We start from the raw sequence: 13,664 nt of genomic DNA on the forward strand, positions 1-13,664 counted from the left end.
TTTTAAAAAAAAGTTTAAAATCCAGTATATTTTGGTACTTTTATATCATATAAGCATACCAGTATATTAATTAATAAATAAAATAATTTAGATTGTAGATTTTTTTGTATTTTTAGATGTGTACGTCCGTCACAATTCAGACAAGTACGTCCGTCACGATAAAATTGTACGTCCGTCACAGTAATTTTATGGTGTTTTCATAGAGAAAATGAAAAAAATTTAATTAAATTTTTATTCTGCTAGAAAGCCCACAGATTAGTGGAAAACAACAGGGAATTTTTTTTTTAAATGTCCCACACATCACAGAGTTTTTAAAAAAAGTACAGTGACGTAGGAAAAGTCACTTTCTCTGATTACGTCCGTCACAGGGTCATTTTGACCCGTATCTCCGTAACGCATACGAGTTAAAAAATAAAAATTGTAGGCTTGATACCAGTAGATGAAATGCAAACTTTAAAAAAAATAAATTGAAAGCTTCATTATGAAAATATAGATTCACAAAGTGTCTGAAATGTACGTCGAATTTATGGAATTGCCCATAATATATAATTAGATACGATATTCATAGTGAATTGTTGAGTATGAAGGATTTGATATATTGATGTGTGTGTGTGTGTGTGTATGTATGTATATATCAAACCATTTAGCAGATTTTACAAGTGATTATACAAGGCGCTGCCATCATTATTTCCCTGGTTACTGAATACTGAATTGGCACATCCACCCATTATGCAACTTTTTCTGCTCCCTAGAGAGTATCCCTGTTCATTGCTGCTTGAACACATTTATATGCCATACCATCCTACAAGGTACCCATTTACTACTAGAAAGTTCAACGCCAAAGTAGTGTATAAACTCCGAAAAGAGCAATTATTCAAAAACAGATATTGGTTTTGAAAAGTCTTAGGGTAATTAATTTAAGAGAACAGAGGATCCAACATATTAACATATTTTATCCTCGCCGTAACTTCCCACAGTAATGTTAAACATGTCGTCTGAATTTTTCTTAGTCCATGTTGAGTAAATAATATCTGCTTTGTCTTCAGAGATTCCAGTGTGCTTTTGTGCGTACGAGATATCGTCTGTTAACAATATTTGTGATAGATAATTAGAGTTCCACAATGTTAAAAGATATGGACTTCTTGGCTTGTGCTGGATGGGTTTAAATCATTCTGTGACAGAAATGGTGTTTTTCCATTTCTTTATTTGTGTTTTTGTGAGCCGTTCATGGTTTATCCGGTGGAGAATGGTCTTGCTTATGATTTTTGATGGGTTTAAGAGTCTACAGTTGTAAAAAGTTTTCGTTATAGTATTTGAATGTTAATGTTATGAAAGTTTTCTTTATCAATGGTTTCTATTTGGTTCCAATTTCAAGCTTTGTAGCAATTTGATTTAGTTGCATTGTTAATATTGTGGGTCCTGCCGTCTTTTCTCTTCTTTTATGATATGACATAGTGATGTTTTCGTGTATGAGTTTATCACATTTACAGCTAGTTAATTTTTAGAAGTTTGTTGTTTATCAGCAGTGTTGGATGAGTTAATTTGCTTTGCTGGTGATATTTATGATCTTTGAACGTGAGGAAAGGCTTTTTTACGTTTCCCATGATTTTGAAGTTGAGACTATAAGCTTTCCTAGCTTTTCTACCTACAGCTCCACTCTGTGTGAGCATTTCAGTCATTTGTAAGAAAGTCTGTGGGGGATATATATTAAAATTACTTATTTAAGTTACCCCTTTATTTTTCACAGACTTTTATTATAGGGCGTAGGTGGTGAAAGCAGACACCAAAAGGGCTAGTGGCAAAAATAATAGTTATGAAAGTGTATTTTACCGTTTCTCAAACATGCCCCATCGATGATCCTGACATCATCTAAAGCAATATCTCCTTTATCACCACTTCCTACAATTCCTTCAAACACTATCTGGAAGGCACTCTTTGTTTCAACTGAGAATTTTCCAAGTTGCCAAATGTTTCCTTGATCGTTTCTATTTGCCCACGCGGTTGCACCAAAGGTACCTTCTGTATTGACTAAGTACACATTCAATGTGGCCCCGTACATGTGGTAAAACCACATGACGCATGTGCCGTTTGTTGCGGGATATGACGATGTCCAAAGACGTGCAGTTTCGTTGTTGTATCGCGGATATGAAGTTTCGATATACATGTAGGAACCTGTAGGCAAATGATAAAATAAATGTTATGGTTTAAGAGATATTTTTGTTTATCTCTTTTTAGTATATTTAATTTATTTTGTTTGTAATTTTAGAAATATTTTTTATCAAGAATTTACAATTTCATTTAGGAAATATAAATTCATGTCAGCTTTTAATACCTTGTAATGTTCCGTAGGTGTGGTCATACTTAGGGCCAGTACCAGATGTGGGTGTTGATCCAGATGTTCTTATCCAATCAAAATCATCATATTCATCTTGTTCAAAGTAACAGATGTATGTATCCTCGAAATCACATTTGGTTTGCGCTTCAGAAAGAAAAAAAAGTACAGTTACGTAGTCTTAATAATTCATGACTTTATTAGTAAAAAACTTTTACACTTCAATATAACAATAATTTTTGGCAATGTGTTTAATCATATTCTTATTTTCCTAAAGAATTAGGAATAAAATTTTCAAATAATTAAAAAAAACAACATGAACTTTACAATTTTACTTGTATAAAGTCGAACTGGCCTTCAAAATACTTACATAATATTAATGGTAAACTACACAAAATTTTGTTTTCACAATTTCAATAATATATTACATTATTTGCTTCTTTAACATTAGGTGTAATTTTTTAAATCTGGGTCCAACAATACTTAGTTACGGCAAGTAAAGAGCTTTTTAACACCTTTTAGGATTTTTTAATTCTGGATTACGGTTACTTAAATCATTTTGTATATAGTGAGATTAGAGAGATTTGATAAATGTCTTCTAACTTTGCTACAAGCTTTACTTGTTTTTGATCTTATTTGATGCTACTAGGCCTAAGGATAATATTTCAGATGTGAATTACTTAAAATTATTAGTGTAATGTTTTTAAACATCTTATTTTCTTTCTAAAGTGTTATTAGTATAATTGTTCCAAAGTAAGAACTTGAGTCTTCCATATGCGCATAGAATTCTTTTATAGGCCTAATTTCAAAAGCTGTAGATATTGAATTATATTCATAATCCAGATATAATGAAGTATCATCTGCATATTAACTTATTTTTATCTATTGTCTTTTATAGTGATACCGTACCTTTTATATCTATTGTCTGCCAAATTTTAATTGCAAACAATTCAGCACATAATATATATATTTGTAAGTGTATGAGTATTTTAATTGAATAAAAATGATAGTCATCAGCAAATAAACTAAATAAAGAATTACAAAACACACTAATACAAATACAAAACAGAGAACCCAGGTGCACTAAGCTTTGAGTTTAAGAACAGAAATAAAAAAATCTGTAAATGCCAATAAAAGTTTCAGATGCACAATTATCATCTGACTCGTTGATTATTCTGCCCTAAGCAATAATAGAGCATGTTTCTGAGCTTAAACTGTTATGTACATATTTCTGTGATTGACTCAACATCAATTCCTCGAGCACAAGGTGAGCATTATAATGAGCCTAAAATCGGTTAGTGACCGGTCAAGTCAGTTACAACTAGACAAGGATCAATAGGTGTGAGATTATTCCTTATTATGTGTTCAACATAATGACGAATTTAGTTTCAGAGTAGTCTTTAACATTTCTATTTTGTTGTATTACATGACACAAGTTAAATTTCTTAGTTTTTACGTAGACTTTGTTGTAAGTTTTATTGTTGGTCAATGCTATCAGTGCTTGCAACATTTTAACAACTTTCTTCTGCTGTATTAATATTGTTTGCAGCTTTTCTAATTTGCCTTTAACACTAATTGATTAGTACTGTTGCTCATTAAACTTAGCGTTTTTGATGAATATTTTTTTTGTGAAACCGAGTATTACAAAAAAAGTTTGTAACATGTTTTATTCGTGTATTTGCAACATTTCACTGGTATTGTAATACAGCAAAATCAATTTTAATTTTGAAATTTTTGACATGAATTTTTTTAATCTTTGTCAATAAACATTTGTGTTTATAAAATGTTTTTCCTGTTTTAAAAGTGTGTCGATAATAAATAATGATAGCGCCATCTGTCTAGTCATATGGTGCTTTTCATACAACATGGAGTCTGTGTACCTTTACTATATTTGAACACGTTAATAAATCAGTTGAGTTATTAATCTGTGTCTGCCTATATATTCAGTGATTACCACAAAAAGTTGTCTTACCGTATATACAAATCGAAAACAAATTTCTTATCACTGTTTGTAAAGGTTTATGCACACGCTCTGGGTCGGGGGAAACATTTGTAAACGCATTTAAAGCGTTTTTTTTTTTCTTTTTCCTTATCTTCCGATAAAAAGTTTGCGTCGGATGTGCCTTGCACTATGTTTAAAATCTGCTTTCCTTCTACATAAATTTATTGTCAACGATAAATCTGAGTAATTCGTTTTAATTGTATATTTGTCATTTTAAAATACACATACGAACCAATGTTACTGTGAAAAAATCCATTAACATTTTTTGCAATTTTGTTAATTTTGTCATTGATATCAATCACCCAATATAAATGAATTGAGACGTTGTTGTATATTAAGTGCATTTGATGCACTATCTTGGTGTTTGTTTCAGAATTTGTTTTACTGCAACAGTTTATTATGTGGCATGTGTTATATTTTTACTGGCTGCTTTATTTCAACATCAAGGTAGGCATATCATCAGTAATATGCATCCAATCACTGATATATTGTTCCAGTTGTCTTATTTTGAAAAAAAAAATTGTTTCCTGATGTAACTTTAATATTCGTTATTTTTACATTTTGTTTTGTATAACATTGTATCTGTGGCAGTCAACATCTATCTGTTCTCTTGTACAGTGTTTGGTTAAGCCACACACATTAATGGTCGGTAAAGAAACAACCATTTTTGTTCACGAAGGCTTATTGATAATAGACAAAGTATGGACTTTATAGTATTGTATGCTTATACATGATCTATACATATCTTTATTTATTTATTTACTTGTTTTTCTTGATGATAATTTAGGTTGCTAGTACTATCTAGAAAGACTAATAAGTAAACGTAATATCATAAGAAAAAAAACAATATGCAGTTATAGGCTTATCAGTTTTATACCATGCCAATGTACATGTTTGTCTTTTGTCTTTCAATGCTTTTAAAGATATTGATGGCGTTCTGACATAATACAACGAATACAGGTGGGCGACAATGTACGTGTTCGAAACGAATAATATTTCCCGCTATGGCATGCGTGTTCCTAACAATGGGCAATGTTCTACTTTGGTATTTTATAGATTAAATTAAAAAATGAATAAAACAATAACTGAAACTTTAATAACAGTACGTAATATTATCCTCATGTACCATATCTTAGACTGTTTAGAAGGGATCTCTACTATGAGGCGCCATGTGCTAACTTATTATTTTAAAAAAATTGACGTGGTTTTTTACGTTATAGTATTTTATATAATATATAATATTTTATATAATATATAATTTTTTATATAATTTATTATTTAATATATAACATTTTATATAATATATGAAAAGAATACATTATATAAAAAATTATATATTATATACAAAATTATATATTATATAAAATATTATATATTATATAAAGTATTATATATTATATAAACAAATATATATTATGTATAAAAAATATATTATATAAAAAATGATATATTATATAAAAATTTATATAAATATATAACGAAAAAAACCCACGCTATTTTTGCTAACCATTAAATGTACACTCGGCACGCCAAGTGTTCACTTAATATTTAGCAAAAGTACTTGATGTGTCTGCGTAACGAGGCCATATGACTTTTCAAATTTACCAGTATTATTATTGTATTATTTGTAGTTACGGCCCTGGTGCAAACAACTTGGTGGTACGGATATATCTATGAACAGAAAGGGGTAGGTCAATTAAAAATGACAAGTGGTATTAGACCTTGGATGGTAACGGGTAGGGTGGTAAAACGCCGATTTCGCAACAAAGGTGGCGAGGGTTGTATGTATCGTAAGGCTGAGAAAAAAGGTCAGGTCGCAAAAATGGATAATAATCATTTTATTGTAGTGAATTTTGAGATTAAAATGTACTTTACCATCTCTCGAACATGCTCCATCAGTGATCCTGACATCATCTAAAGCAATATCACCTGTACTACTACTTCCTACAATTCCTTCAAATATTATATAGTAGTAGGAATTGTCTGTTTCGACTGAGATTTGTCCAAGTTGCCAAATATTTCTTTGGTTGTTTTTTTCTGTCCATGCAGGTGTACCAACAGCATGTGGTGCATTGGCTATATACACATTTAATATGTTCCCTGTGGTGCCGTACATATGGTAGAACCACTCAACGCATGTGACGTTCGTTGCAGTATATGACCATATCCAAGTTCGTGCAGTTTCATTATAGTTTCTCGGATTTGAAGTTTCCATGTACATATAGAAACCTGTAAGTAAATGGTAAAATAAATCTCCATGATTTCAAAGAGATATGGTTGTTATATCTCTTTGTAGTTTATTCTATTCATTTCGTTTGTAATTTTAGAAATATTTTCATTAAGAATTTACAATTTCATTTAGAAATTTAAATTCATGTCAGCTTTTTAATACCTTGTAATGTTCCGTAGGTGTGGTCATACTTAGGGCCAGTACCAGATGCGTTTGTTGATCCAGATGTTCTTATCCAATTAAAATCATCATAGTAATCTTGGGAAAAGTGACAGTTGTATGGATCTTCAAAATCACATTTGGTTCGCACTACAAATTATACAAAAAAAAAAGTAACTGTAGTTTAAGTAGTCTCAACAATAATTTGTGACTTTAATAGTAAAACAATTTTACACTTCAATATACCAATAATTTTTGGCAATGAGTTTAATCATATTCCTATTTTATATCTAAAGTATTCGGAATGAAATTTTTCAATTGAAAAAATTCATGAACTTTACAATTTTACTCGTATAAAGTCGAACTAGCCTTTAAAACGCTTCCATAATATTAATGGTAAACTACACAAAATTTTGTTTTCACATTTTCAATAAATAGTGTAGCAATACAAAGGATATAATAAAGGCTTACAGTAGTATAGAATATACTACAGTTGTATTTGTATCATCATTGTGTTTCAACAGTAAATATCTTAGAAGATATTGCAGGATCGGAGCGATAGAGCAGCGGAATGGGTTGGCAAGTTAGCGCATGCGCAAAGCTCACAGTGCTTGACTCCCCGGAAAGTGAAAAAAATCAAGTGGGTACAGAGGGGAATAAATGATAATTGCTTGACGTAAAATAGAAACACCAGAAACGAAGTTCGACTAAATTTACCCCAGTTAGGGTAATTTTCTTGCCCTATTGTTTATTTGATATGACTTTTTCAAAATGCCTGCTCTTAAGGTCATTTGTGTGCAAAAGAATAGGAATTTTGCTGGATAAGTTTACCTATACCCCCACTTTCAAAAAAAGTACTTATTTTAAAAAAATCATGTAGCTAAACAAAATTCAGAAAAATGCCGAAACATAGTGAATCAATAGATTGTTAATAACTATAATATACATAGTCAATTGAAAATTTTTGCCCGGAGCTGGCCTTTAAGGATGGAAAAGTGGGTTACTAATGGTGGGTGGAAGGCCATGAAATTAGCTTTAGACTGGGTGGAAAATTTAAAGGCTGGGTAGCCCCGCCCACCTCCGCCCACTATAATTACATCCCTGGTTGTTATAAGTCATGAATATAGTAATATTATGGTTACATGAATTAGGGCCTATATTTTATACTAGCTGTGTACCTGTCCTTTGGACGGGAATCAATGCAAACTGAATGCATGAGAATAATTTTTAAAAAAAGTATTTCATATTGAGCACAGATGTACAGTCTTCTATCAAGAACCACATTTGTATTAATAATTAATGAAAACAAAGTATAATTAATATGATTATATAAACATTGCATAAATCACTAATTTAGTGTTTTATTAATATTTTACATTTCTTTTTCGTAATTTACAGTTTACTTTTGTGGAGTGGATCTTCTTCATTTCCATAAATTATTTTGCCATTGCTGCTATAGATTACTTTTATTTTATTAAATTGTTGACTTTATCGTACTCTATAATAATTGTGTTTTGTATCTATACTGTATCGTTTAATTTCTGCGTTTAAATTTTGTTTATTATGTACATTGTAAATAAGGTATCTGACGACCATAATAAAAAACAGCATTCAATTTGTTGAATTGTACATCGTGAATAGGCCAAAATGAAGTTTTACTACTACTACCTTGGTACTCTAGTTTTCATTGTTGGTGTGCTGGTGGAACTGAAATAAAAACTGAACGCCTTTGTCCTGTAGTTATCATCATTTTTGTTAGCAGAATTAATGTTATGAAAGAATTGAAAGAAATAATCATCATTCTCGTTAGCAGAATGAATGTCATGAAAGCATTAAAACAATAATAGAAATATTTGTACAGTATTGTATTTTCATTACAGATCAAGTTTAATCAGTAATTTTCATTTAATTTTTCAGGCGGGTATAAAAGTATTGTTAACATATTTGTTTCTTAAACCTTTTAACACATAGCAGGGGCTGATCCAGAATTTTCAAGAGGGGGGAGGGCACAACAGTTTCAAAATAGATAAGAGAGAACACACAACACTGACATGCTTTGAAATTTTAAAAATTTAATGTCAAAACAATATTACAAAGTGCACATAGTTTGATTCTTTTGGTTAATATCGGCTCTCTGATAATAGGCAACTTTGTTGTATTCAATGTAATTAAATGTGTTTCAAATTTAAACGTTGGTTTTAACAATCTATAGTGTAAGCCCAATATATTGGTACAGTATTTTTGATGAGAGAAATTTCTTAATAAAATTACTTTGCTATTTTTAAACAATTAAAAAAAGTATTATAAAGAAAGTTTGGTTCCTTTATCTTGGGAAACATGCTTTCAATAATTAAACACTTGTTTTTACTTTATCAATAATATTGATGGCTAACATGTTGACTTTTGAAATTTCTATAGGCCTACTATAGATTGAAGAATTGTTGTATTGCAACACCAGATTATAAATTGGCTATGAAAGATGTCTTTGCAATACATTTAGTCAAATTGGTGTTTGTGTCTTTTTTTTGTTTTTTGTTTTTTCCTTTTTTTTGTTTGTTTTTTTGTTTTTTTTATGTAGCAGAAATTCTGAGTACTGGTAAAATAATATCAGCAAGTTAGAATATCAGGATAGTAGGCCTACAGTTTTTTTTCCAAAAGTATCTGTTTGGCAAAGTTGAAAGACAACCATTAACGTTGATTTTGGTGGATTCTTGTCTTTGGGCGTTTTTAGTTGAACATTTAGGTTGAATCGGAACTATCACGCTGCATGTTGGGTCTTAGGTCTTCGTTTTGTAGACACCCATATAGGCCCGGGTGTCTATAAAACGAAGACCCTTGAAAATTTCACAAACAGACGCCCAAAAAAAATTCGTAACTTTGATTTTGTGACAGCCAGGTGATTATCATCAAAATAAAATAGAAAAAAATGGGGGTCTTCATTTTATAGACACCCCTGTAGCCTAGCTGTTGAATAAAAAAAATAGGATAGGATATAGCCTACCATGGATTGAAAATAAACATGGGAAAAACATTTGTGCGAATTCTTTTGCTGGGCCGACAACAATAGCTGGATCTTCACAATTGATGTCTTCTCTATCAAAATCATGATCTTGGTCTAGTCCTATGCCTACTTCCACTTCTTCTTCTGACTCCTCTTCTTCATCATCGGTGTCTTCAAATCACTCATTTCCTCCTCGGAATTATCAGGGGGAAAGTATTCCGCGACCACGTTTCTCAGGACAGTTTCATCTTCATTAGAAACACCTAGGCTGGGCACTAGGCCGCAATGAAGGCTCTATTGAGAGCTTCCGGTACATCTTTCGAGGTAGTCATCACCACAAATAGCAAAACGATAAAATAATGCACGCGAAAATGAAAATGATTACCGAAAATTAGGAAAATATTGTAAAAAACAAGATTCTTTCAAAGAAAACACACCGAACTGCGATTCGTAATGGACCTCCACATGAAACGAGAAATGTAAACAATGGAACCGAGCATGCGCGGGAAGCAAAAAAAAATTGAAACTGAGCATGCGTAGTCTATCGTAGCGCATCATAGTAGGGTCTGGAAAATCAGAAGACCATTTTAGTGTTCATTCTTTGTACCATAGAGATATATTATAATAGATCTATGGTTCATAGTGACCAGACCTAGCATAATTATGTTTTTTGGCATAATTTAGACCCATTTAGCATCTAGCACATGTGCTGGCATAATTTTAGAAAAATTTAGCATAATTTAGCATAATTTTGACGTCAGAAGAAAAACAAAAAAACAAAACAAAAAACAAAAAACAAAAAACTTTAATCTGAATTAAACCAGCCGTCAATAACCCTGAATACCACATAATAAAAATGAATTCATCCATTGATTAAGTATCCAATAAATCCTATGCTATGCGCACAATGCAGCTGCCTCTCTGTGGTTTTATTTTTTCCACACATGAAAATGGTTTTGGCCAGGTACTCAATTCTGTCCGGTCCTGTTCTTGCTGCAGGTAAAATTCGCGTTCGTTCGGTCCGTCAAGTGCTCACTACTCAGGGAGTAGTGCACTACCGACTACTGAGTTTTAAATTAAGATACTGATAGTCGGACTGATACTCTACTGCTCAGACCGATCGCCCCACCCCACTTTGTGGACAAACATATATTATATATATATATAATGTCTGTGGAGATTTTTGTATGATTGGAAAGAAATGCAGGGGAAAGAGAGGTTTATGCAGTCACCGACCTAGTTATTTCTCACAATTAATTGGCGTATTTGTTTGTTTGTTTGGTTTCTTTTTTTTTGTGGGGGTGGGGGGTGGTCCCTTCCTCCTTGTGGTTCATCAATTATTGGAAAGAAGAATGTGTATGTGATGTAGGCCTAAGTATTTACTGTAATAAGAATGAGAAGTTTAAAATTTAAAACCTTAAAATTAAAACCTTCAAGAAAGCTAATTTCATGCCATCTGGCGATCAATATTTTCCAAAATTATGTAGGGGCCTACATATATACACACATAAATAGGCATGAGAAGTCTGGAAAGCTCATTTCCCACTCTCTAGGAATCTAAAATTTTCCAGGACAAGATCCCTTTCTTTTGTGAAAAAAAAAATTGACACCCCACCCCCCATCGGCATAATTTGATGTTGTATCACTGGTCACACTTCTATGGTTTTTTACCCCATAGTAACCCAACCCTTTAGAGAAACTGGATTTAATTGGTTGAATCAATAATATTCTATTAAAAATGCTGTCAGAAGGTCGTGAATAGAAGATCTTTCCAATGATAGGCCTACCAAACACTTGGGGTCAAAGTCAGAGAAAAGAAAGGTCGGACGAGGCGGCTTGAAAATGCTCGTTTTGGAAGGATTTTGTGGTAGAAAGAAGCCGATAAATTACCAAGTAAAGGTCGATCAAAAATCACGAAATTTTCTTGCTTCCGATGATTTTTTCGCAATGAAAATTTGGTATGTTGAAAATCAATACTTTTAAAAGCTGTTTTGATTGAAAACAGAATTCCACTAGGCGAATTTATTCGCGCGAATCGAAAGCATCTGTTCATACGCATGCGCATTCACATTTTATCGGGTTTTTCCATTAGGCGCATTTATTCGCGAAAATCAAAGCGTCGGTTCGCTTTCTGAGATCTGATTGGTTGCGCTTTTTTTTCTTTAGCAAAAACTCCGATAGAAATGTGAATGCTCATGTGCATGAGCCGACACTTTCCATTCGCGCGAATAAATTCACCTGGTGGAAAACAGGCTTCATATTATTATATTATTCACCAACACAGCCAAGAAAATTTTGTTTTGTATACAGACATTTCACCAATAAAAATGTCCTTTAATAAATTACCATGCTATGAAGGCTTTATGCACAAGAATATACAGCAACTGTTCGTTAAGTGACAGGGAGACTTAATTGTATGATAATTAAAAAAAAAAAAAAAAGTACACAAATAAGCACAAAAAATAAATACACAAATACACAATTGAAAAAATACACAAATAAAAAATAAATAAATAAATCAAGAAAAAAACAAATTAAGCATTTCAATTATAAACCTGAACTGACAAGGTACATCTTTAATATTGAAAAAAAAACAAAATACATACCGATGATTTCACACTTGGGTCCAGCAGTACCACGACGACATGAACAGCGGTACCTCTCACCACCATCAAAAAGTCGTCGTTGGCCTGAATAACAACGCCCATTATTCTGACATGGGTTAGGAACACAACGATCGTTAATAGGCCAATCTGTTTAAATATGAAGATATAATTTATTTCATAATTTATAGATGAAGAGACAATAGAATTTTACTTATTTAGATGTTTCTGGACATCATAATAAGGAAGAGAAATGTATTTATTTTAAACATTGTGGTTTCGATCTGTCGACTGCCACAGTTAAAAAAAAAAAAAAATAGCATAGGTATTTCAATTGACAAAATGTTATTTCCCCTACCCCTTATTTCTTATAATTGACCTGTAGGCCTATAGTCTGATTTTTCATTCATTTTTATTTTTTCAAAAAAGGGTTTCAAAATGCCCGGCACAATGAAATGCATATGCTATGTTTTACATTCTTGGCATGTGTTGTGCCAAGAATACCATAAGTGCCATATGTGCTCTGTATATAACTTGACCATCATTATTCTTTTTTAAGATTTTGTTTTGTTATATCTTTCAGCAAGTGTTAAACTCCGAAAAAAATTAGTACAAGTCAATGTGATTCAATATTTCAGGCTTGATTTGTTCAACTGCAGAATTCATACTATCTGATCTTTTAGCAAGAATTTTAATTAAGCTTGCTACCATCGGACATGAAAAAACATCATTGTGGACAGCTGCTTCAATATACAAAAAATGCTGGTTTATGCACGCTAACACACAAGGTTTTTGTGAATATTGTTTTATATAAAGTAATATACTCTAGTGATGCTTTAGTAATAGGCCTACATTATGGACAAAAATGCTGATTTAAAGTAGGTACCGGCAACAATTTTTAAAAGTTTTTTTTACAACATATTTGTTCATCTCACCAGATAGAGGGCATGAAAACTAAGAGAATGGTACTTAAATTTTTATTTTTGGGTGGTTGGTTGCTGAGATATGGCCATTCTAATATCTGCATTTTCGCGCACGCCGTAAAAGTGTAAAACGCATGGTTTTCAGCATGCTGTAACGACAAAAGTATGTGAGCTACGCAATTCATTTTTTTATTACTTTATTACAAACAAAACTTTTATAAACTATATAAAATATCAAGGCAGTACTATGGATAGTTTTTGAGATATAATTGTCTGAAATGTTGAAAAACCTCAATATTCACAATCCGCGAATAAACAAATATTAGCTTGCGGACAGTTTTCAAACATTGCTAAATCAATAAATTGACGTACTACATGCCTGAATTCCAATGGTTGCACACTATCTAGTACATA

General features: G+C 31.9%; 1 protein-coding gene across 1 annotated transcript in view; it reads right to left on the reverse strand.

The window, feature by feature from the left end:
- LOC117116510 (MAM and LDL-receptor class A domain-containing protein 2-like) overlaps positions 1–13,664 on the reverse strand; it is a 47,602-nt gene that overhangs the window by 29,267 nt on the left and 4,671 nt on the right. The window contains exons 2-6 of the mRNA XM_033260572.1: positions 12,331–12,477; positions 6,727–6,873; positions 6,210–6,563; positions 2,333–2,479; positions 1,831–2,172 (exon numbers count right to left, since the gene is read on the reverse strand). Of these exons, the coding sequence (XP_033116463.1) occupies positions 1,831–2,172; positions 2,333–2,479; positions 6,210–6,563; positions 6,727–6,873; positions 12,331–12,477 (1,137 nt within the window). The remainder of the gene's footprint in view (positions 1–1,830; positions 2,173–2,332; positions 2,480–6,209; positions 6,564–6,726; positions 6,874–12,330; positions 12,478–13,664) is intronic.

The sequence above is a fragment of the Anneissia japonica genome, unplaced genomic scaffold, assembly GCF_011630105.1.
Source record: "Anneissia japonica isolate Jap-2015-1 unplaced genomic scaffold, ASM1163010v1 scaffold287606_len166773_cov115, whole genome shotgun sequence".
In the NCBI taxonomy this organism is placed as follows: domain Eukaryota; kingdom Metazoa; phylum Echinodermata; class Crinoidea; order Comatulida; family Comatulidae; genus Anneissia; species Anneissia japonica.